The 26,784-nt window shown below is 41.0% G+C and overlaps 1 protein-coding gene across 3 annotated transcripts in view; it reads right to left on the reverse strand.

Annotated features, from left to right (window-relative positions):
• SYCP1 (synaptonemal complex protein 1) overlaps window positions 1–26,784 on the reverse strand; it is a 433,751-nt gene that overhangs the window by 142,731 nt on the left and 264,236 nt on the right. For all 3 annotated transcript variants that reach the window (XM_075850715.1, XM_075850716.1, XM_075850717.1), the window contains exon 18: window positions 26,187–26,304. In XM_075850715.1, the coding sequence (XP_075706830.1) occupies window positions 26,187–26,304 (118 nt within the window). The remainder of the gene's footprint in view (window positions 1–26,186; window positions 26,305–26,784) is intronic.

The raw sequence follows: 26,784 nt of genomic DNA on the forward strand, positions 1-26,784 counted from the left end.
AACCTGAAATTTCGCCATTGTTCTATGCGTTTTTAAATTGATGTTGTTCACTATGCGACGTAAATAACATGTTACCTTTATTCTATGGGTCGGTACGATTACGGTGATACCACATATGTAGAGGTTTTTTATGTTTTACGACTTTTGCACAATAAAAACACTTTTGAACTAAAATTATTTGTTTTTGCATCGTTGCTTTCCAAGAGCCGTAAGTTTTTTTTTTTCCATCAATGAACTTATTTTTTGGGCTTGTTTTCTGCGGGACGAGACGTAGTTTTGATTGGTACTGTTTTGGGGTGCATGGGACTTATTGATTCATTTTTATTATGATTTTTTTAGGGGGCAATGGAAATATTTTTTTTACGGTGTTCACCTTGCGGTTTAAATTACATATCAACTTTATTAATGGGGTCATTACGGTCGCGGCGATACCATATATGTGTACTTTTATTTCTTTTTTACACTTTTACTAAATAAAACCACTTTTTATGGAAAAAAAATGGTTTTATTTATTTTTTTACTGTAACTTTTATTATTAATCTTTATTTCACATTTATTATTTATTTCACTAGTCCCACTAGGGGACTTTACTGTGTGATCTTCAGATCGCTGCTATAATGCTTTGGTATACTTCGCATACCAGAGCATTATTGCCTGTCAGTGTAAATCTGACCGGCAATCTGTTAGGACGTGCCTCCGGCACGTCCTAACAGGCATATGTCCAAGGCAGACCTGGGGGCTTTTATCAAGCCCCCGGCTGCCATGACACCCCATCGGAGACCCGCGATTGCATTCGCGGGCCGCCGATGGGTGACAAAGGGGGCTCACTCCCTCTGTAAACAAAGTTAAATGCCGCGGTCGCTATTGACGGCGGCATTTAACGGGTTAAACGGCCAAGATCTAAGTAAACTTTGATCGCGGGCGTTGGAGCAGGAGCTCAGCTGTCATCAGACAGCTGAGCCCCGGCTCCAGCCTGCACATGAGACCCGTGCAGGACTTAGACTAGGCTCACGTGAAAAGGCGTCAGCCTAGCCTAAGGCCCCTTAGTGACCAACGTGAAAAGGCGTATTGGTGGTCTCTAAGGGGTTAAAGAACCTTGTGTTTTTTTAGTAAACAAAACTCAGGTTGTTGATCACCCAGGCAACAGTTTTCCAATTCTGTAGAGCCCACCAGACTCAGCACTTCACCTTCATGCAGCTCACACATAACAGCTTCTCTGCCCAAGTCAGTTGGTCTCTTTAATTAAACTAGGAGCCGCACCTGGACATGAAGTCAGACAGGGAGAAAACCTAGAGTGGCCATTTGCTCTGGGGTCCATACCACTGTGAGTAGCAGTCTCAGTGGCACATAACTGTCATCTAGCACTTTGCCTGCCAACAATATATATATATATATATATATATATATATATATATATATATATATATATATATATATATATATAAAGAAAGAAGATTTGCAGCACACCAATGTGAAAAAAGTGGTGGTTTATTCAATCCAAGAACAAGAGCAACGTTTCAATCCTACAATAGGATCTTTATCAAGCCATTCATTATTCAGAGATACCTATGCAACTCGGGGCCTCCGTGTCCCCCCAACAACGTAGAGAATTCCGCAGGAAGAATGGTCTCTGCTTCTACTGTGGGGACGACAAGCATCAAGTGAACAACTGTCCTAAGCGTAAGATTGCAGCCAGAGAACTTCCGCGTCTAAGTGATCATCGGGGAGGTCACTTGGGCGCACAGGTATTTCCCGTAAATATGAAACGTAATAAAATCTTGCTTCCCTTTCAGGTCTCTTTTGGTGGTAGGTCTGCTACCGGCAGTGCCTTCGTGGATTCAGGGTCTTCTGCTAATATCATGTCTGTGGAATTTGCTATGTCTCTAGCTATGCCTTTGATTGATTTGCCTAAACCTGTCCCGGTAGTGGGTATCGACTCCACTCCTCTTGCTAATGGTTATTTTACACAGCATACCCCTGTTTTTGAACTCCTTGTTGGCCCCATGCATTTAGAGCAGTGCTCTGTACTGTTAATGCAGGGATTATCGTCCGATTTGGTTTTAGGTCTTCCCTGGTTGCAGTTGCATAATCCCACGTTTGACTGGAATACTGGGGATCTTACCAAATGGGGTAATGAATGCTTGACATCATGTTTAACTGTTAATTCTATTTCTCCCCCTGAAAAGGTGAACACGCTACCTGAGTTTGTTCAGGACTTCGCTGATGTTTTCTCTAAGGAGGCCTCCGAAGTGTTACCTCGTCATAGAGAATACGATTGCGCAATCGATTTGGTACCAGGAGCTAAGCTCCCTAAGGGTAGGATATTTAATCTCTCTTGTCCCGAACGTGAAGCCATGAGAGAGTATATCCAGGAATGCCTGGCCAAGGGTTACATTCGCCCCTCTACTTCTCCGGTAGGTGCTGGCTTGTTCTTCGTAGGGAAGAAGGATGGTGGTCTTAGGCCATGCATCGACTACCAAAACTTGAATAAGGTCACTGTGAGGAACCAGTATCCCCTTCCTTTGATTCCTGATCTCTTTAATCAGGTTCAGGGGGCCCAATGGTTCTCTAAGTTTGATCTACGGGGGGCTTATAACCTTATCCGCATCAAAGAGGGGGATGAGTGGAAGACTGCGTTTAACACGCCCGAAGGTCATTTCGAATACCTCGTCATGCCCTTTGGGTTGTGTAATGCCGTGGGCAACTGCCCCATTTCCCTTAGCTTCTGTGTTCCCTTGTCTGTTTGTCTGTCGTGCACTTATTGAGCGTAGGGACCATCGCCCAGTTGTACCCCGTCGCCTAGGGCGGGTCGTTGCAAGTAGGCAGGGACTGAGTGGCGGGTAGATTAGGGCTCACTTGTCTGTTTCCCTAACCCCATCACTACAGCAGTTGCCGCAGCTCCCTCAGCGGGGACAGATCGTGGTGTCTCTGCTGATTAACACCTTAGAAGCCGTGTTCAATAGCGATCGCGGATTCTTAGGCATTAAACCACCATCGGCATCCCGCTGCATGATAGCGGGCGCCGATGGCTGCTATGGCAAGCGGAGGTCTAAGAATGGTCTAGTCAGGACCCACTATGCTTGCTGTCAGCGAGTAGCGGACCGCTCTAATACACTGCACTACGCATGTAGTGCAGTGTATTAGAATTGCGATCAGGGCCTCCTGCCTTCAAGTCCCCTAGTGGGAGAAAATAGAAATGTTAAAAAAAAGTTGTGTAAAAATAAAAAAATGTAAGTTTTAAAGTAATAAGGGAAAAAGGGTGATTTTTACTTTTTTCAGTCCTTTATTATTAAATAAATAAATAAATAAACTATACATAATTGGTATTGCCGCGTCCGTAACAGCCTGAACTACAAAAGTATTTCGTTATTTATCCCGTGTTGTGAACGGCATAAAAAAATATAATAATAAACCATACCAGAATCACAACTTTTTGGTCACTTCATCTCCCAAAAAAATTGAATAAAAAAGAGATCAAAAAGGCGCATGTACATAAATATGGTACTGATCGAAACTACAGTACGTTACGCAAAAAACAATTCCTCACACTGCTTTCTTGATTGAAAAATAAAAAAAGTAATGGCTCTAATGGTATATTCAGACGCACTGTTTTCATACATAATTCGGGCATTTTACACCCCGAATTACGCCTGAAAAAACGGCTCCATTACGCCTACAAACATCTGCCCATTGCTTTCAATGGGTTTTACGATGTTCTGTTCCCACGAGGTGTAATTTTACGCGTCGCTGTCAAAAGACGGCGCATAAAAAGACGCCCGCGTCAAAGAAGTGCACGTCACTTCTTTGGACGTTTTTGGAGCCGTTTTTCATTGACTCCATTGAAAAACAGCTCCAATAACGTCCGTAAAATACGCCGCGAAAAACGCGAGTAGTTACAAAAAAGTCTGAAAATCAGAAGCCGTTTTCAGAAGAAAATAGCTCCGTAATTTCAGATGTATTTTGCTACTGCGTGTGAACATACCCTTAGAATAAGGCTGTAATATCCGTGGCTGCGGGCTGTCAGCTCAAACTTCCCCCTGGCAGCCGCAGCCACGAGTCGGCAAGCGCTGGCCCCAGCCTCCTCCTCAGGAGACGCCAGCGCTCGCGTCCACTCACCTCAGCCAGATCCCGTAGGGTGCGCGCGCACCGGACCTCGTTGATGAACTTTGACCTGTGAGTACCCTGGACTATAAGAGGGGTCCAGCCCCCTAGTTCTATGCCTGAGCGTTGTTGTGTTCTCTAGTTTGTCTATGTGATGGCCTCCTAGTGTGTTTCCTGTTCCAGTCTCTGTGCCTGTCCCTATACCTGTTTCCAGTTCCTGTTCCTAGCAAACCATGCATCCCTGGTCTAGCACTGAGCTGTACCAAAGTCGTACTGTGCTGCATCCACATCTGACCTGCTCCACCTCGCCTGACGTCCGTCTGCTAACTAGTCCCAGCCGAGCCTGCCCTGCTGCTGTCTGAGCTGCCACAGGTACCTATAGATCTATAGACATTCACCTGCTCCCTGTTGGCAAGCTGCCTTACCACCAAGGTTTATTGTGCAAATGCCATAAGACATAACAAAAACACTATAAACATATGGTATCGCCATAATTGTATTGCCCCGCATAATAAAGTGAATATGTCATTTATAGCACAGTGAAAGCTGTAAAAAAAAAAAAAGGAATAAAAAACAATAGTAGAATCAGTGTTTTTTAGTCACCACGACTCTTAAAAAATAGAATAAAAACTGATCAAAAGTCGCATGCACCACATGTACACTACAATGCATTCCTCAAGGGGTCTAGTTTCCAAAATGGGGTCACTGTACTGGTACCTCGTAAAAACTAAAAATAAGACACATACGGCACTCCCCTACGGTAATAACGTTTTGACCATGGGTATAATAGTTGAATGGTGAAGCATAAAGGCTCCCCTGATGGGGTTATGCTGGCTGGTCGGCACAACTCAACTTTTACGCATATCGGGTCTCAGGGGACCTCTGTACACCGTGGTATGTTGGCCTCCGGAGCTGACTCTGGGTATCCTTTCCCTGGAGATCGGGATCCTCCTGGCGTCCTATGAATGAAAAATGGAGTAAGGAAAGAAAAAAATCTCCTGTGTGGGGCGCTCCCGTTGGTGATGTATGCTCAATTTACAATAATGGAGAGTAAGTTTCTTTTTTCTTATTTATTCCAAATAAACTTTAAAACATAACAAACATTCGTAAAAAGAAATGCTATGCTTTTCAACCTAGGACCTAGGTCTTCATCAGGCTGATGTAGACCTAGGTTGAAACGCGTAGTATTTCTTTTTACTAATGTTTGTTATGCTTTAAAGTTTATTTGGAATAAATAAGAAAAAAGAAACTTACTCTCCATTATCGTAAATTAAGTATACATCACCAACGGGAGCACCCCACACAGCAACTTTTTTCCTTTCCTTACTCAATTTTTCATTCTGTACTAGTATCTCAGAAGATCTGCAAATGCGACATGGCGCCCAGAAACAAATCCAGCAAAATCGACATGCCAATTAGCACACCTGCCTTTCTGTGCTCTGCCGTTTGTCCAACCAGCAGTTTATGACCACATATGGGGTGTTGCCGTAATCGGGAGAAATTGCTTTACAAATGTTTGGGTGATTTTTCCTTTATTCCTTGTAAAAATTAGAAATGTGTACCTTTTATCGATAAAATGTGATTTTCAATTGCACAGCCTAATTTTACAAAATGCAGCAAAAAACCTGTGGGGTCTAAATGCTCACTATACCCCTCGATAAGTTCCTTCAGTGGTGTTGTTTGTTAAATAGGGTAACTATTTTGGGGTTTTGGCACCATAAGACCTCTTCAAACAGGATATGGTGCTTAATAAAAAGGAGGCCTCAATATCCACTAGGTGATCCTTTGCTTCTGAAGCCTGTGCTTCAGTGCATTACCACACTAGGGCAACATGTGGGATATTTTTAAAAACGGCAGAATGTGGGCAATAAAATATTGAGTTGCGTTTCTCTGGTAAAACCTTCTGTTTTACAGAAAAAAAATGGAATAAATAGGAATTTCTGACAAAAAAAAGAAATTTGTAAATTTCACCTCTACTATGCTTTAAATTCCTGTAAAATGCCTAAAGAGTTAAGAAACTTTCTAAATGCTGTTTTGAATACTTTGAGGGGTCTAGTTTTTAAAATGGGTGATTTTATGGGGGTTTCTAATATATAAGGTGCTCAAAGTCCCTTCAGAACTGAACTAGTACCTAAAAAAAGAGGCTTTTGAAATTTTCTTCAAAATATGAGAAATTGCTGCTTATGTTCGAACCTTTGTAACATCCTAGAAAAATAAAAGAACGTTCAAAAAATGATGCTAACATATAGTACACATATGAAAATTGTGAACTAGTAACTATTTTGTGTAGTATTACTATCTGTCTTACAAGCAGATACATTTAAATTCAGAAAAATTCTATTTTTTTCCAAATTTTCTCTAAATTTTCCTATTTTTACAAAAAAAAAACACTAAATATATTGACTAAATTTTAACCCCAACATAAAGCCCATTGTCTCACGAGAAAACAATTGGAGAATCGCTTAGATAGGTATAAGCATTCCAGAGCTATTACCACATAAACTGAGATATTTGAAAAATGGGCTCTGAGCCTTAAGGCCAAAACTAGGCTGTGACCTTAAGGTGTTAAATATTACGATCATACACTACTTATATAATACTGTCAAAATATACCCAGCTAATACCACCATGCTTTGCGGAAATAATACCAGACAAACATGTTCATGTGGTCAAATAGCGTTTTATTGCAGAAAAACTAATAAACCTATTCAAAATAAATAAATAAATCTATATATATATATATATATATATATATATATATATACACACACACACACAATATATACATACACTTTATATATATATATATATATATATATATATACAGTGCTGTGAAAAAGTATTTTCTCCCTTCACAATTTCTTCTCTTTTTACATATTTGTCACACTCTCAATGCTTTGTATAGCTTAGCTATGACGGGACATTAACTGCTAATCAGCAGCGGCCAAACTCCACAGGTTATAATTGCTCTCGGCTGGCACTGTGGGCTTACTAACTGCATGGCTAACAGAGGGGAACCCAGGCCCACCTAAATGCCCGACAGAAAGGAAGCTGGGCACCCCGCTAACTATGCCTCTGGTCCTGGTCTATAGTACAGGTTGCAACTCAAATTCAAGAAAAGAAAAGTTAATTCTGGTATTTGCTAAATTATTCAACTTCAAATATATCTTTATATAAACTATGAAATTATGTTAAAAGGTGAACATATAATTTTATGTATATTTTTGTTCCCTTCACAGAACAAAACGGTTATGAAATTGCAAGTTGATAAATTCCACAAAGGCTGCTGGAGACTGCCGGGAGAAAGCGTGCAAATAAATCCGCAACCTCAAATCTGTCACAACTCTCATTGACAAAGTCTAAGGCTACTCTAAGGTCTTCGCCAGAGGTGACCGCAAGGCAGGATGGCTTTTGCTGAACAGAACCCAGGTTGTCGCAGAGTTCAGTGTTGTATAAGAGGTGCAAACCTGAACAGGAACCAGACAGCCAGAGGGTAAACAGAATGCCCAAAACAGTAAACAAGTGGATATCAGGTAAAGCTGAAGTCAGAACCAGCCAGGGGCTGATAAGCAAAATCGGTAAACAAAGGGTTTACCGCCAAAATACACGCCGAGGTCAATTTTCAGGAGAAGTCCAGAAGTCAGAGGTTAAGGGTGTAGGTAATTAGCTTGATCAAAACACATGCAGACAGGAAATTCACAAGCAAAGAACAGGTGGGAGGAAGCCAGGTATAAAAACAACCCTACATCTGATAGGCAGAAGGACAGAAAAAAGAAAAAGGCTCAAAATAAAACCAGCACCATCCAGAAGCTAGAGCAGTAGTCATGGTGATCTTAAGGAAACAGGTGTTTTCCTAACAGTACCCCCTTTCTACGAGGGGCCACCGGACCCTTAAAACTCGGCCTAGCTTTCAAAGAAAACTTTGAATGAAAGATCTTAGCTAAACGGCTAGCATGTACTGAATGGGCAGGAACCCAAGTTCGTTCTTCTGGACCATACCCCTTCCAGTTCACCAAGTACTGTAGAGTACCCCTGACCCTTCTACAATCCACAATCCTCTGAACCTCAAACTCCAAATCTCCTTCTACCTGAACTGGAGGAGGAGGTTTCCTGCATGGATTAAATAGTGGAAATGTTTTACTTAAAGAGAGATTTGTGAAAAACATCATGAAACTTAACAGACGGAGGAAGAGCCAGACGAAAAGATACATGGTTAATAATTGTAACTATTTCATATGGACGCATAAAGCTAGGGGAAAACTTACGAGAATGCACTTTTAGTCGCAAATTTTTTGTAGAAAGCCACACCTTTTGAGCCACACTAAACACAGGACCCACCATACGTTTTTTGTTAGCATTTTTCTTTTAACCCCTTAAGGACTGAGCCTGTTTTGGCCTTAAGGACACAGCCTATTTTTTCAAATCTGACATGTGTCATTTTATGTGGTAATAACTCCGGAATGCTTTTACCTATCCAAGCGATTCTGAGACTGTTTTCTCGTGACACATTGGACTTTATGTTACTGGCAAAATTTGATCGATACATTAAGTATATAATTGTGAAAAACACCAAAATTTAGCGAAAAATTGCAAAAATTAGCATTTTTCTAAATTTATATGTATCTGCTTGTAAGACAGATAGTAATACCACACAAAATTGTTGCTAATTAACATCACCCATATGTCTACTTTAGATTGGCATAGTTTTTTGAACATCCTTTTATTTTTCTATGACATCACAAGTCTTAGAACTTTAGCAGCAATTTCTCAGATTTTCAAGAAAATTTCAAAAGGCTATTTTTACAGGGGCCAGTTCAGTTGTGAAGAGGATTTTAGGGCCTTATATATTAGAAACCCTCGATAAGTCACCCCATTTTAAAAACTTCACCCCTCAAAGTATTCAAAACAGCATATAGAAAGGCAAATTAGATGTGAAATGTTCAAATTTCTTTTTTTTTTTTGCAGAAATTCATTTTTCATCTATTTTTTTTGTAACACAGAAAGTTTTACCAGGGAAACACAACTCAATATCTATTCCCCAGATTCTGCAGTTTTTAGAAATACCCCACATGTGGCCCTAGTGCACTTATTGACTGAAGCACAGACCTCACAAGCAAATGAGTACCTAGAGGATTTTGGGGCCTCCTTTTTATTAGAAAATATTTTAGGCTCCATGTCGGGTCTGAAAGGCTCCTGCGTCGCCAAAACAGTGGAAATCCCCCAAAAGTGACCCCATTTTGGAAACTATACCCCTTGAGGAAATTATCTAGGGCTATAGTGAGCATTTTGACCCCGCAGGTTTTTTGCAGAAATTATTGGAAGTAGGCCGTGAAAATGAAAATCTACATTCTTTCAAAGAAAATGTAGGTTTAGCTAATTTTTTCTAATTTCCACAAGGACTAAAAGGAGAAAATGCACCACTACTTTTGTAAAGCAATTTCTCCCGAGTAAAACAATACCCCGCATGTGGTCATAAATGGCTGTTTGGACACATGGCGGAGCTTAGAAGGGAAAGAGCGCCATTTGGCTTTTGGAGCTCAAATTTAGTAGGAATGGTTTGCAGAGACCACGTCGCATTTGCAAAGCCCCTAAGGGACCAAAACAGTGAAAACACCAAAAAAGTGACTCCATTTAGGAAACTACACCCCTTGAAGAATCCATCTAGGGGTGTAGTGAGCATTTTGAACCCACAGGGGTTTCATAGATTTTATTAGAATTGGGCAGTGAAAATAAAAAAAATCCTTTTTCTTCAATAAGACGTAGCTTTAGCTCAAAAATTTTCATTTTCTCAACAAATAAAGGAATAAAAGAACCCCAACATTTGTAAAGCAACTTCTCTGGAGTACGGCAATACCCCATTTGTGGTCATAAACTGCTGTTTGGGAACACGGCAAGGATCAGAAGAGAAGGAGTGCCATTTGGCTTTTGGAGCACAGATTCTGCTGGATTGGTTTCTTGACACCATGTCACTTTTGCAAAGCTCCTAAGGTACAAGTACAGTGGAAACTCCCCAAAAGTGACTTGATTCACGAAACCACACCCCTTGAGGAATTCATCTAGGGGTGTAGTGAGCATTTTGACCCCACAGGTGTTTCATAGATTTTATTAGAATTGGGCAGTGAAAATAAAAAAAAATCCTTTTTCTTCAATAAGACGTAGTTTAGCTGAAAATGTTTCATATTCTGTACAAATAAATGAAAAAAAGCACCCCAACACTTGTAAAGCAACTTCTCCTGTGTACGGCAATACCACATATGTGGTCATAAACTGCTGTTTGGGCACACAGTAGGGCTCAGAAGGGAAGGAGCGCCATTTGGCTTTTGGAGTACAGATTTTGCTGGATTGGTTTCTGGTCGCTTTGTCGCATTTGCAAAGTCCCTGTGGGACCAAAACAGTGGAAACCCCCCAGAAGTGACCCCATTTTGGAAACTACACCACTCAAGGTATTCACCGAGGGGTGTAGTGAGCATGTTAACCCCGCAGGTGATTGGCAGAAATTGGTGTGCACTCGATGTTGCACAGTGAAAATGGTTTTTCAATAGATATGCCAATATGTGGCGCCCAGCTTGTGCCACTGGAGACACACACCCCAAAAATTATTAAAAGGGTTCTCACGGGTATGGCGATGCCATATATGTGGAAGTAAACTGCTGTTTGGGCACACTGTAGGGTTCAGAAGGGAGGTAGCACCATTTGGCTTTTGGAGCGTGGATTTTGCTTGTAGTAGTTTTGTTTTGAGTCTTACTGGTGTTTCCGTTTATAATGTGGGGGTACATGTAAGGCAGGCAGAGTATATAAGGGGCATAGTCAGGTGGTATAGTGGGGTAAAAATAAACAATAAAATAATCCACAGATGTGTGCTATGCTGTGACACAATCCTTTCTGCACAGGCCGGTGTCGCACTAATAAATGGTCTTTACTTATTCCCCTTTTGGTCCACACTTGGCACCTTTGAAGTTTGGGGAATTTTGCTGGGAAAGTGTTGTCCTGGTATAATACGGGTGCCCTCACTTCCAGCAGATATGTTTGGGCCCTCCCCTTCCTGGTTCCCTAATTTTAGGGGCCTTGATAATTCGCCACTTGAAACAGAAGAAATGTTCCCCTCGGGCTGCACAACTGCATATTTTTATTTCCTGGCTTATTGGTGCCTTGACTAATTTTATTTTTTCATAGACGTAGTGGTATGAGGGCTGGTCTGTTGTGGGACGAGCTGTAGTTTTTATTGGTACCATTTTGGGGTACATGCGACTTTTTGATCACTTGTTATCCTTTTTTTTTTTGAGAGGCCAGGTGACCAAAAAACAGCAATTCTGGCATATTTTTTTAGTTTTTTTTATACAGCGTTCACCACGCATTATAAATTACATGTTACCTTTATTCTGAGGGTCAGTCCGATTCCGGTAATACCTAATTTATAGCACTTTTTATGTTTTACAACTTTTTGCACAATAAAATAACTTTTGTAAAGAGAATGGATTTTTTCTGTCGCCAAGTTGTGAGAGCCATAACGGTTTCACATTTTTCTTAGACGGAGCTGTATGAGGGCTTGTTTTTAGCGAGACGAGTTATAGTTTTTATAGGTACCATTTTTAGGTACATGCGACTTTTTGATCACTTTTTATTTCAATTTTTGGAAGACAAAGTGACCAAAAAATAGCAATTATGTCAGTATTTTTTAGTTTGTTTTTTTACGGCGTTCACTGTGCGGAATAAATAACATAATATTTTTATAGTTAAGGTCGTTACGTCGCAGCGATACCAAATATGTATGGCTTTATTATTTTTTTCAATAATAAATGACTTGATAAGGGAAAAAGGGCGATTGTGTTTTGTGTTATTATTTGAAACTTTTATTGTATTTTTTACAACTTTTATTTTTACTTTTTTTACACTTTTCTTTAGTCCCACTAGGGAACTTGAAGATCCAACTGTTTGTTTGATGTTCTAATACATTGCACTACCTATGTAGTGCAATGTATTAGAACTGTCAGTTGTTCACTGACAGCAAGCCGATCAGCTAACGTAATGGCAGATAGGAAGCCATTGTTAGGCATCCTGTTGCCATAGTAGCAGTCGCCAGCCTTGCCATCGCAAGCAAAGGCTGCCGATTGCATACAAACCACTTTGATGCAGCGATTGCATTGAATCGCTGCATTGAAGAGGTTAAAGGCAGGAATCGGAGCTAGCTCCGGTTCCTGCCGATAGATCGGGGTGTCCGCTGCAACATACATCGGACACCCACTGCTGATGACGCCGGCTCAGCTTCTGAGCCGGAAGCTGAGCCGGCGCCATCTTGCCGATGGTACCGGAAGCCTCCTAGGCCCCGCCGACGACGGGGCATAGGAGGATTCCATTACTGGCGGACCGGGAGGTAAGTATTAGCCCTCCGATCGCCTTTGCAGCCACCGGCAACCCAGCGATCACGTTGCTGGGGCGCCGGTGGCTATAAACTCCTCACATGCTGCGATCTCTATTGAGCGCAGCATGTGAGGGGTTAATCGGTCGGATCGGAGGCTAGCTCCGGTCCTGGCCGATACCTCAGGGTGCCAGCTGTAACATACAGCTGTCACCCGGCGGTTATGTCGCTGGCTCAGCTCCTGAGCCAGCTTCATCTCCATCACGTACAGTTACGTGGAGATGCGGGAAAAGGCCATCTCCCATGACGTAACTGTACGTGAAATGGCGCGAAGGGGTTAAATAACTTGAGAGTTCTTCAGGTTTGATTGAACCTGATCCCAAACTGTGCATAGTTTATTTAATTCAACTTCTACCTCTGGGTTATCGGTAGAATAGGTGGAAAATGAAACAAAACTAGGATGAAAACCATAATTACAGAAAAACGGCAAGGTATCAAGAGACACATGGTGGCAATATTTATAGCAAACTCAGCTAAATGAAGAAATGAGACCCTTTCAACCTGGTTATCAGCAATATAACACCTAAGATATTGTTCCAAGGTTTGATTAAAACGCTCGCTTTGACCATTGGTCTCAGGGTGAAATGCCGAAGAGAAAGATAACTGTACACCAAGTTTCTTACAGAAATCTCTCCAGAAGCTAGCCACAAATTGTACAGCTCTATCTGAGACAATATATTCCGGAATACCATGCAGACGAACCACTTGATCAATAAATAATTTAGACAGAGTTTTGGAATAAGGGAGCTGCGGCAACGGAATGAAATGACACTGAAACGGTCCACCACAACCCAAATTACAGTTTTCTCTTCAGAGGGAGGCAAATCGGTGATAAAATCCATAGACAGATGAGACCAAGGTTTCTGTGGAACAGACAATGGTAGTAGTTCACCCAAAGGACGAGTTTGAGGAGTCAGCGCGAGCGCAGACGTCACAAGCAGAGACATAGGAACTCACATCACGAGATAAAGATTGCCAACAATAGAGTCGGCGAGACACATTTTTTAGTATCAGTTATCCCTGGATGGCCACACAAAACAGAATCATGTAACTCATTGAGCAAACTGTCATGCCCATGGCCACGGGCCGTCAGGCTCACTCACATCTTGACGGTCGCAGCCATGGATCGGTGAGCGCTGGCCCTTATATTCTCCTCAGGAGACGGCAGCGCTCACTTCCGCTTCTCTCGGCCGGGTTCCGTAGGGTGCGCGCGTACGCTCGTGCCCGCTCTTAAAGGTCCAGGGCGCACACCTGAGTTTAAGTACCAAATTAGCCCATGAGCACTCTGGACTATAAGAAGGGCATTGCCTGAGCTTTGTTGTCGTTACCCTAGTCTGTCTTTGCAAATGGTCTCCTAAGTGTTATCCAGCTCCCAGTGTTTCCCGTTCCTGCTACCTGTATCCTGTGCTATCCTGGTCCAAGTGCCGTATTGAGTTGGAGTCGTGCTGCGCCTGCCGTGCTACACCAAGCCTGGTGCCTGCCTGCTGCCTAGTCCCAGCTGAGCCTGTCTTGCTACTGTCTGAGCTACCACAGGTACCCCTATACGAACTATAGACTGTGACCTGTGTCCTGTTGGCCAGTCAAGGTGGTACGGGCCAGTGGGTCCACGTACCAAACGTGACACAAACTAAATCTGAACTGAGGAGGTACAAACAACTTCCCAGCAGGAATAGTCTGTGGAGCGAGTTGCTGACATTTTTTAATCTCAGTTGCAAGATCAGGTGATATTGCAGAAACCACTATTCCCTTAGATAAAATATTTCAGATGAATATCGGGGACCTGTGAGAACAAAAACTACATGAGATAATGCGTCGGCCCTGACATTTTTAGACCCGGGTCTGTAGGTTACAATAAAGTTAAACTTGGTAAAGAACTACTAGCCTGTCTGGGATTGAGTCTTTTGGCGGATTCTAAAAACTGTGGCTTTTATGGTCAGTCAGTACAGTAATTTGATGTCTAGCTCCCTGTAGAAAGTGGTGCCACTCTTCAAATGCCCATTTACTCCCAAGAAGCTACCTAGGTCATAATTCTTAGATTACCTAGATTACCCATATCATAATTCTTTTCAGTGGAAGAAAATTAAAATGACTAAAAAGGTCAGGTTGAACAAGTACAGGCGCTTCCATAAAACACTATTTTAAGGTTTCAAAGACGGAGACCGCACTAGGTTTCCAATTTACAAGATCAGAACCCACTTTCGTAAGAACCGTCAAAGGTTTGACAATGGAGGAAAAATTATGAATACATTTTTGGTAATAATTAGCAAAACCCAAGAACCTCGGCAGAGCTTTTAGTGGAGTAGGTTGAACCTAATCAAGAATTGCCTGAACTTTAGTGGAGTCCATACGAAAATGATGAGAAGACAGCACATATCGCAAGAAGTTAACTTCCTGAACTCTTAAAATAAATTTTTCAAATTTTGCGTAAAGACAATTTTCCCTCAGTACTTGAAGGACCGACCTTAAATGTTGAACATGAGAGGACCAATCGGAAGAAAACACAAGAATAACGTCCAGATACACCACCACAAAGAATCCAATAAATTTTCTGAAGATATCATTAACCAGGTTTTGAAGAAACGCTGGAGCATTACTTAAACCAAAACACGTGACCAAATGCTCATAATAACCATCTGGAGTATTAAATGTGATCTTCCACTCAACCCCTTTGCGGATACGAACCAAATTGTAGGCCCCGTTTAAATCTAGTTTAGAGAACCACTTGGCTCCTGAGATCTGATTAAACAGGTTCGAGATGAGTGGAAGAGGATATTGATTAACGGTAATCTTATTTAATTCACACTAGTCGATACAGGGTCTTAACCCCTTTAGGACACAGCCTGTTTTGGTCTTAAAGACTAAGCTGATTTTTTCAAATCTGACATGTGTCAATTTATGTGGTAATAACTTTGGAAAGCTTTTACCTATCCAAACTATTCTGAGAATGTTTTCTCGTGACATATTGTACTTTATGTTAGTGAAAAAATGTGGTCGATAAATTCAATATTTATTTGTGAAGAAAACACCAAAATTTGGAGAAAATCTGCAAAAATTAGAGCTTTTCTAAATTTAAATGTATCTGCTTGAAAAACAGATAGTGATATCACACAAAATAGATACTAGTTCACATATTGTTGGCATCGTTTTTTTGACCGTTATTTTCCTTTTCTAGGACGTTACAGGGCTTAGTACTTTAGCTACAATTTCTCACATATGCAAGAAAATGTCAAAAGTCTATTTTTTCAGGGACCAGTTCAGTTGTGAAGTGGCTTTGAGGGTTCCATACAATACAAATCCCCATAAATCACCCCATTTAAAAATGGCACCACTCAAAGTATTCAAAACAGCATTAAGAAAGTTTCTTAACCCTTTTGGCGTTTCACAAGACGTAAAGCAAAGTAGGGGTGAAATTTACATATTTCATCTTTTGTGTAGATATTCATATTTAATCCTTTTTTTTTTCTGTAACACAGAGGGTTTTACCAGAGGAACACAACTGAATATGTATTGATCAGATTCTGCAGTTTTTAGAAATATCCCACATGTGGCCCTAGTGTGCTTATGGACTGAAACACAGGCCTCAGAAGCCAAGGAACACCTAGAGGATTTTGGGGCCTTCTTTTTATTAGAATATATTTTAGGCACCATGTCAGGTATGTAGAGATCTTCTGGGGCCAAAACAGTGGAAACCCTCCCAAAAAGACATCATTGGGCATACTACACCCCTCAAGGAATTTATCAAGGGGTATATTGAGCATTTTGACCCACAGGTTTTTTGCTAAATTTAGTGGAATGACGCTATGAAAATCTAATTTTTTTCCAATAAAACATAGAAATTTTAAATTTTTACAAGGCATAAAGGGACAAAAAACACCCCAACATTTGAAAAGCAATTTCTACCGATTACGGCAAAACCCCATATGTTTTAATAAACTGCTGCTTGGATACATGGCAGAGCTCAAAGGGGAAGGAGCACCTTTTGGCTTTTGGAGCTCAAGTTTTGCAGCAATGGTTTTCAGGGCTACGTTGCATTTGCAAAGCCCATGTGGGACCAAAACAGTGGAAAACCCCCAAAAGTGACCCCATTTGCGAAACTACACCCCTAAAGTAATTTATCTAGGGGTATAGGGAGCATTTTGACACCACAGTCTTTTTTGCTGACTTTAGTGGAATTAGGCCGTGAAAACAAAAATGTTAATTTTTTTCTTATAAAATTAAGTTTTAGCTCAGAAAGTAAAGTCTTTTGATCACAGCAATACCCCATATGTGGCAATAAACTGCTGTTTGGACCCACGGCAGGGCTTAGAAGGGTAGGAGCACAATATAGTTTTTGGAGCTCAAATTTTGCTGCAATGGTTTGCGGCGCCATGTCACATTTGCAAAGCCACTGCGGGACCAAATCAGGGGAAACCCCCAAAAGTTACCCCATTTTGGAAACTACACACCTGAAGGAATTTATCTAGGAGTATAGGGAGCATTTTGACCACATGTTTTTTGCTGAATTTATTGGAATTAAGCCATGAAATTCAAAATCGATTTATTTTTTTATAAAACGAGGACATTTTCAATTTCTACAAGGAATAAAGGAGAAAAAGCACCACAACATTTGAAAAGAAATTTCTCCCAATTACGGCAATACCCCATAAGTGGTCGTAAACTGCTGTTTGGACAAACTGCAGAACTCAAAACGGAACAAGCACCATTTGGAAAACAAATTTAGCTGGAATGGTTGTCAAGTGCCATGTGTCAATTTATGTGGTAATAACTTTGGAAAGCTTTTACCTATCCAAACTATTCTGAGAATGTTTTCTCGTGACATATTGTACTTTATGTTAGTGAAAAAATGTGGTCGATAAATTCAATATTTATTTGTGAAGAAAACACCAAAATTTGGAGAAAATCTGCAAAAATTAGAGCTTTTCTAAATTTAAATGTATCTGCTTGAAAAACAGATAGTGATATCACACAAAATAGATACTAGTTCACATATTGTTGGCATCGTTTTTTTGACCGTTATTTTCTTTTTCTAGGACGTTACAGGGCTTAGAACTTTAGCTACAATTTCTCACATATGCAAGAAAATGTCAAAAGTCTATTTTTTCAGGGACCAGTTCAGTTGTGAAGTGGCTTTGAGGGTTCCATACAATACAAATCCCCATAAATCACCCCATTTAAAAATGGCACCACTCAAAGTATTCAAAACAGCATTAAGAAAGTTTCTTAACCCTTTTGGCGTTTCACAAGACGTAAAGCAAAGTAGGGGTGAAATTTACATATTTCATCTTTTGTGTAGATATTCATATTTAATCCTTTTTTTTTCTGTAACACAGAGGGTTTTACCAGAGGAACACAACTGAATATGTATTGATCAGATTCTGCAGTTTTTAGAAATATCCCACATGTGGCCCTAGTGTGCTTATGGACTGAAACACAGGCCTCAGAAGCAAAGGAACACCTAGAGGATTTTGGGGCCTTCTTTTTATTAGAATATATTTTAGGCACCATGTCAGGTATGTAGAGATCTTCTGGGGCCAAAACAGTGGAAACCCTCCCAAAAAGACACCATTGGGCATACTACACCCCTCAAGGAATTTATCAAGGGGTATATTGAGCATTTTGACCCACAGGTTTTTTGCTAAATTTAGTGGAATGACGCTATGAAAATCTAATTTTTTTCCAATAAAACATAGAAATTTTAAATTTTTACAAGGCATAAAGGGACAAAAAACACCTCAACATTTGAAAAGCAATTTCTACCGATTACGGCAAAACCCCATATGTTTTAATAAACTGCTGATTGGATACATGGCAGAGCTCAAAGGGGAAGGAGCACCTTTTGGCTTTTGGAGCTCAAGTTTTGCAGCAATGGTTTTCAGGGCTACGTTGCATTTGTAAAGCCCATGTGGGACCAAAACAGTGGAAAACCCCCAAAAGTGACCCCATTTGCGAAACTACACCCCTAAAGTAATTTATCTAGGGGTATAGGGAGCATTTTGACACCACAGTCTTTTTTGCTGACTTTAGTGGAATTAGGCCGTGAAAACAAAAATGTTAATTTTTTTCTTATAAAATTAAGTTTTAGCTCAGAAAGCAAAGTCTTTTGATCACAGCAATACCCCATATGTGGCAATAAACTGCTGTTTGGACCCACGGCAGGGCTTAGAAGGGTAGGAGCACAATATAGTTTTTGGAGCTCAAATTTTGCTGCAATGGTTTGCGGCGCCATGTCACATTTGCAAAGCCACTGCGGGACCAAATCAGGGGAAACCCCCAAAAGTTACCCCATTTTGGAAACTACACACCTGAAGGAATTTATCTAGGATTATAGGGAGCATTTTGACCACATGTTTTTTGCCGAATTTATTGGAATTAAGCCATGAAATTCAAAATCGAATTTTTTTTTTATAAAACGTGGACATTTTCAATTTCTACAAGGAATAAAGGAGAAAAAGCACCACAACATTTGAAAATAAATTTCTCCCAATTACGGCAATACCCCATAAGTGGTCGTAAACTGCTGTTTGGAAAAAACTGCAGAACTCAAAACGGAACAAGCACCATTTGGAAAACAAATTTAGCTGGAATGGTTGTCAAGTGCCATGTCACATTTCTAAAGCCCCTGCGGGGCCAAAACAGTAGGGACACCCCAAAAGTGACCCCATTTGGGAAACTACAGCTCCAAAAGAATCTATCTAGTGGTATAGTGAGTATTAAGACCCAACAGGTCTTTTGCAGAATTTATTGGAATTAGGCCGTAAAAATTAATATCAAATTTTTTCCACTAAAAAGTTGAATTTTTTCATTTTCACAAGGAATAAAGGAGAAAAAGCCAACCAACATTTGTAAAGCAATTTCTCCCGAGTACGGCTATACCCCACATGTGGTAATAACCTGCTATTTGGACACACAGCAAGGCTCTAAAGGGAGAGAGCGCAAATTGGTTTTTGGAATGGAGATTTTACAAAATTAGTTTTCTGACACCATGTTGCATTGAGCTAAAGTACCAGTACAGTGGAAAGCCCTGAAAAATTACCCCATTTTGGAAAATACATCCCTGAAGAAATTAATCTAGAAGTATTGCAAGCATTTTGACCCGCAAGTATTTTGCAGAAATTAGTGCACAGTGGATGTTGCAGATTGAAAATTGCTATTTTTCCACGGATATGCCATTTCAGTGACCAATATGTTGTGCCCAGCTTGTGCCGCTGCAGACACACACCGCATAAATTGTTAAGCGGGTTCCCCAGAGTACAGTACTACCCTTATGTGGTCATAAACTGCTGTTTGGGTACCCGGTCAGGCTCAGAAGGAGCGCCATTTGGCTTTTGGAGCGTAGATTTTGCTTGCTAGTTGTTTTTTGGGGGTTTTACAGGTATTTCATCTTATAATGTGGGGGCATATGTAAGCTATGCGGAGTACATCAGGCTATATGTAAGCTGTGTGGAATTCATCATGGTATATGTAAGCTGGGCGGAGTACATCAGGGAATATATAAGCTGTGAGGAGTACATCAGGGTATATGTAAGCTGTGTAGAGTACATCAGGGTATGTGTAAGCTGGGCGGAGTACATCAGGGTATATGTAAGCTGGGCGGAGTGCATCAGGGTATATGTAAGCTGAGCGGAGTACATAAGGGTATATGTAAGCTTGGCTGAGTACATCAGGGCATAATAGGATGATGTAATAATGAGGTGAATGAATAATAAAATTAATAATCCATGGATTGGTGTGGTACGCTATGAACCAATACTTTATGCACAGGCCAGGTTTTTTGGGTATTGTACAAAATATCTGCGCACCAGTATTGCCTAGTCTTTGACTTCTTCACTAGCCCTTTTAGCAGCACAAGGCCCTAAAAAGTTTCCTCATATAGATGAGGAAACTTTTTAGGGCCCCACAGCTGCATCTGCATCTACAGCTGCATCTACGGGGTTCACCTGTGCGGTCTAGCAAATGATGATGTCGGGTTTTTAGTGAAAAACTACTGGACCTAAAAATTTGTCTGGGCCGTCATTTAGCATAACTTTGCATGATTGCGTTTTGAGAGTCATAATGTGTTATTTTCGGTTGACTGAGCTGTGTGAGGGCTTGTTTTTTTTGTGTAATGAGCTGTAATTTTTATTGGTTCCATTTTGGGGTACATGCGATTATTTTTATCACTATTTATTCCATTTTTTGGGATAGGAGGAAACCAAAAAACACCAATTCTTGCACTGTTTTGTTTCTTCTTTTTTAAGGTGTTCACTGTGCAGTATAAACAACATGTTAACTTTATTCTGTGGGTCGATATAATTACAGCGACACCAAATTTATATAGTTTTTTTTACGTTTTACTACTTTCCCACTAGAGATGAGCGAACCGGAACAACCGAACCCGGTTTCGGTCCGAACATCGTGAAAAGTTCGGTTCGCAGCGAATCCGAACTTCACCGCGTTCGGCCGAACACGTTTTGACCGAACCCGGCTTATGAGTTACTGATTTTCCGGTACGCAACGTCAGGAGATAGTCATTGTCCAGGGTGCTGAAAGAGTTAAGCGATTGTCAGTAACTGTTTCAGCACCCTGGACAGTGACTTCCGATCACAATATACATCAACGTGTAAAAAAAAATAGAAGTTCCTACTTACCGATAACTCCGTGCTTCTTCCTCCAGTCCGACCTCCCGGGATGACGATTCAGTCCAAGTGACCGCTGCAGCCAATCACAGGCTGCAGCCACTCACAGGCCAATCTCAGGCTGCAGCGGTCACATGGACTGCCGCGTCATCCAGGGAGGTCGGGCTGGATGCCGAAAGAGGGACACGTCACCAAGGCAACGGTGACGCGTCCCTCTCTTGACATCCAACCCGACATCCCTGAATGACGCGACAGTCCATGTGACCGCTGCAGCATGTGATTGGCTGCAGCGGTCACATTGGCTGAAACGTCATCCAGGGATATCAGGCCGGATCTCGAGAGGGACGCGTCACCAAGGCAACGGCCGGGAGGCCGGACTGGAGGAAGAAGCAGGAAGTTCTCGGTAAGTATGAACGTCTTTTTCTTTTTTTTTTTTTACAGGTTGCTCTATATTGTGATCGGAATTCACTGTCCAGGGTGCTGAAAGAGTTACTGCCGATCAGTTAACTCTTTCAGCACCCTGGACAGTGACTATTTACTGACGTCGCCTAGCAACGCTGCCGTAATGCCGGGTGCACACATGTAGCCACCGTCATTACGGGAGCTCCATACACGATTTTTATGGGCTTTCTTGAATTACAGGTTCGGTCCGAACTGGTTCGGTCCGAATCTAACTTTTTCAAGAAATTCGGCGAACCAGCCGAACCGAACTTATCATAAGTTCGCTCATCTCTATTTCCCACAATAAAAATACTCTTTTCTAAAAAAAAAATCATGTTTTCGTGTTTCCATTTTCTGACAGCCATAACTTTTTTGTTTTTCAGTTGATATTGCTGTGGGAGGGCTTGTTTTTTTGCGTGACATACTGTCGTTTTTGTGGGTATATTTTGGAGTACTTGAAACTTTTTGATCACTTTTTATTACGTTTTTTTCTGAGACAAGGAGACCCAAAAAATAAATTGTCATTGTTTCTTATTTCAATTTTTTACGGTGTTCACCGTGTGGTAAAAATGTGATATTTGTATAGTTCAGGCTGTGCCGAACGCGGCGATATCTATTATGTATAGTTTTTTGTGGTTTTTTTTGTGTTTTTTTTACTTATAAGGTAATTGATCAGGGAAACAGGGCGATTATTGTTTTTATTACCTAAAACAAATTTATTTTATTTTACTTTTTTTTTTTTTACACTTACCTGGGGACTTGAAGATCTGATCTTCTGATCCCCAGTACAATATACTGCACTACTTATGTCATTTTTCATCTGACAGTTAAGCCTCTTAGGTCCTGTCTAGGGCAGGACCTAATAGGCTTCCTGGTTGCCATAGCAACCATCGGCACCTGCGATCTCTTGCTGGGGGGTCGGCGGGTACAGAGGGAGCCCCGGCAGCGATTGGTGGTAACTGCCATCGCCACCATTGCAGCGGGATGTCAGCTGTATATTACAACTGACACACGCTGAAGATGAAGCGAGCACAGCGTACCAGACCCAGGCATTCTGTTTTCCCTGAGGAAGCTGCATTGTAAAACAGCGATACGCGTGGTGTAGTTCCCTTATTACAGCACTTCTTGGTTATGCGTATCTGATATTCGGTGTGCTTCAAATTTTTGCCGTCTACTCTTTTTGTTTTCTATCTATTTTCTGGTGCCTTCTTGTAATTTATTCTCCAGCTTTATCCCTTGTGTAGCTACAATTCTTGGCATGCTGAGCGCCAGTTTATTTCAGATTTCTGGTACTTGTGATTATTGTATGTTGTGGAGTAGAGCCTTTATATTTACCCAGTACTAACCAACTGTTGATATATTATTCGTTATTAGTCGTTGGTCCAAATGCACAAAAAGGGTCATTGTATCTTCTAGAGTCAAGGGCGGAGGGTAATTTATTAAGAGATCTTTCAAAGTTTCAGAACGGCCTCGGCGCAATTGGCATCAGAGTGCAGCATCATTCCATTGTGAAGAAATAGACCATCGTCTAAATTTCAAACAATATTCTTCAACAGGACGCAGGCCTTGCTGGAGAGATAACAGATTGGCCTCAGCCACTGCCGTGATATCTGGTTCGCCGTAAAATAAACCTAGGACCACAAAGAAGGTCTACACAGAAAAAAGTTCAGGAGCAACAGGTCCCAATGAAAAGGAACAGGTTTGAGGATCACCCTGCAGACGTGAAATGACGATACCCACTCGCTGTTGCTCAGTACCCGAGGAGGCAGGTCTTAGTCTAAAATATAATTTACAACTCTCCCGGAAATAAACAAATGACTTACGATCACCAGAGAAACGATCAAGTAAGTTCACGTTAGGTTCCACCGGAGTTCTGACTGGAACAACTGCTTGGGCCTGCGTAGTTTCAGGATGTTGTACCCTCACGGCCAGACCTTGTACGAGCGGAGTCAGATTGTCCATTCGTTCCAACAGGGCTTGCATAGGTTCCATCGTGAAAGGATATAATATAAACGGGCTTGTGAATATGTTATGGAATTGCAAGTTGAGCAATTCCCCAAAGGCTGCTGGAGACTGTCAGGAGAAAGCGTGCAAATAAATCTGCAACCACAAATCTGTTACAACTCTGATCGACAGATTCTAAGGCTACTCTAAGGTTTTCGCCAGAGCCGACTGCAAAGCAGGATGGATTTTGCTGCATAGAACCCAGGTTGTCTCAGCAGAGTTCAGTGTTGGATAAGAGCTGCAAAGCAGGCAAACCTGAACAAGGGTGTAGGACTGTAGCTTGATCAAAACACATGTAGACAGGAAATTCACAAGCAAAGAAGAGGTGGAGGGAGCCAGGTATAAATACAACCCTACAACTGATAGGTGGAAGGACAGAGAAAAGAGATAGGTCTCAAAGTCAAACCAGCACCACCTAGAAGCTAGTTGTAACGAACTCCATCCATCTAGTCGACGCCCCTCTCCCCAGAGATGTTTGCACATACGGCTGTCCTGTTCCACAGTGACCACCAGGGTGTGCTTGCGAGCTCAGTCCGGACTGAAGAAGCCAAAGCACACGCAGGTGGGAGATTGAGCTGATTGCTCCCAGAGCACCCTGGGCTATAAGAAGGGCCCAGCCCCTTCCTCTAATGCCTGAGCGTTGTTGTCGTACCCAAAGTTTGTCTATGCAAATGGTCTCCTAGTGTCTTCCAGTTTCCAGTGTTTCCCGTACCTGTGTCCTGCTATCCTGGTCAAGTGCCGTGCTGAGCTGTAGTCGTGCTGTGCTGCATACCTCGCCTGTCCTGCTACACCACGCCTGACGTCTGCCTGCTGCCTAGTCGCAGCCGAGCTTGGCTTGCTACTGTCCGAGCTGCCACAGGTACCCTATACGAACTATAGACTGTTACCTGCGCCCTGTTGCCAGCTGCCATACCGCCAAGGCGGTTCGGCCCAGTGGTTTCACGAACCCAACTTGATACTAGTACAGTAGTCATGGTGATCTTAAAAGTGTAGCTAAACATTTGACATACTTCTGACATGTCATAGTCTGGATTGCTGGGGGTCCGAGCACTGAGACCCCTACCAATCACAGTACAAAGCAGCTGAAGTGCTCGTGTGAGCGCTCAGCCCCTTCGTGTCTGTTCAGCTTTTTTCCGGAAAGCTGATACATCGGAGTATGGGCTCAGACTTTCTATTGAGTCCGTACACTGATTCATTTATTTCCGGAAAAAGTCGAACAGACCCGAAGCGGCTGAGCGCTCACATGAGCGCTTCAGCTGCTTCGTTCTAGCGACTGGTGGGGGTCTCAGTGCTCAGACCCCCACCAATCAAAACTTCTTACATGTCACTATGCATGTCAGAAGTTTGACAAACGTTTAGCTACACTTTAAGAGAACAGGCGTTTTCCGAACAAAAACTTTGAGATGTGCTTTTTGCTTTGAGACTGAACTAAAAAAAATCATAAAATATAAAACTTTCCTTTTTATTATTTTAGAGTGACTCTCCAACTTTTTATCATTATGTAGTTTGAAGGTCCAAAAATGTGTGCTAATTTCTTAATATATCTTTATTGCAGTCAGTGCTCTATTTTGTATCACAGACTCCATAGGCTACAGAGTTAATCACTCAATATATTTTTATATTTTTCTCATTGTATATTTCTCTTAGTTGTCCACTAAGTTGCAGTACGAGTTTGTTTTAGTTCTCTCTTGTTTTTCGTTTTAACATGGTAATATAAAATTTGCGATTTTTTGTATGGTTGGTCATGTCATTTGCTACTCATATATCTAATACAACTTGACTGTATTTTTTAATGTTTATCGACACATTCCCAGTTCTTTATCAACCTTCCTTTGTATGTTTTATTATTTAGGTAATGTATTTATATACCGTGTTTACACATTATTCTTTTGACTACATAACTAGAAGGAAAACAATGTTCGTGGACTGTGTCGGTGGGCATTTTTCTGCTCTTCTTCCAAGTAAATTGACTTCTATAAAGATATATTAAGAAATTAATCAGTGCATACATTTTTATGTTTTTAGATTTAAATTAAAAACAAATAAAATGGTGTGCAAGGGTGAACATTTGCTTTAGGGTTCAGTTTGTACTTCAGCTATTTTCTGTCAGAATAAGACTTTGTTCACATACCCGTTCGGTCTATTCTGACATTCCGTCTGAGGTTTTCGTCAGAATAAAGCCCTGAAGGACACAAAACGGAAACCCTAGGTTTCCATCATCATTGATTTCAATGGTCACGGATCCGATGCCAATGGTTTCCGTTTGTCTCAGTTGTGCAAGGGTTCTGTCATTTTGAATCAATAGCATAGTCGACTAAAAGGTCAGAATAGAGCCCGAACAGATATGTGAACGAATCCTGAAGCCTAAAACCAAACAGAAACTCGACCAATCAATTACAAAACAAATCATGGATTTGTTATGACTCCTGTAAAACCAGAAGTGATGCTAGTGTGAACAGAATAAAATTAATAATTTTTATGTCATTGACTAAATAGCTACTGTATATCTGTAACAGTGTGGTTGACTTGTAGCCAGTGTTGGAAAGTAGTAGCAGGAGTTAGTCTTTATTGTACTACTGACTTCCATGTTCACTATTTCTATAACTAACCTTGAAATCTTTTTGAATATTTGTTATGCCTTCAGTCGACACATCAATCTTTCTAGAAATATCTTCTTTTTCAGTGAAAATTTTTTCATAAGCTATTTTAAGTTTTACATACTTTTCCCTGTTATTGGAAGCAGAAAATACAAATAATTTATAATAAACACACTGATATGGAAATTTTAAAAAATATGTTCTGGTCTCACAGTGAAAGTGAATGAAAAATTTATTTAGAAATGAGGTTACAGTAAAAAAGTGAAAAAGGGGGAAAACAGTAAGAGATAAAATGTTGCCACAGTGATCCTTTAATAGGTAGACAGACTATCTATCCATTAGCTTTTACATTAGCCCTTTAACCCTTTACTGACCAGCGTATTTTGGGCCTTAATGACAGAGTAATTTTTTTCTGTTTTTTTGATCATCACATTTCAAAAGACATAACGTTGATATGTCTAAGGGCTTGTTTCAGGACAAGTTGTATTTTTTCATTACTACCATTTTGGGGTACATATAATTTATTGATTCAATTTTATAAATTTTTTGAAGAGAAATGGGGAAAAAAAACCAGAAATATCACCTGTTTTTACGTCTTAAATTTATGCCG

Source organism: Rhinoderma darwinii, chromosome 2 (genome assembly GCF_050947455.1).
Source record: "Rhinoderma darwinii isolate aRhiDar2 chromosome 2, aRhiDar2.hap1, whole genome shotgun sequence".
Taxonomy (NCBI): Eukaryota; Metazoa; Chordata; class Amphibia; order Anura; family Rhinodermatidae; genus Rhinoderma; species Rhinoderma darwinii.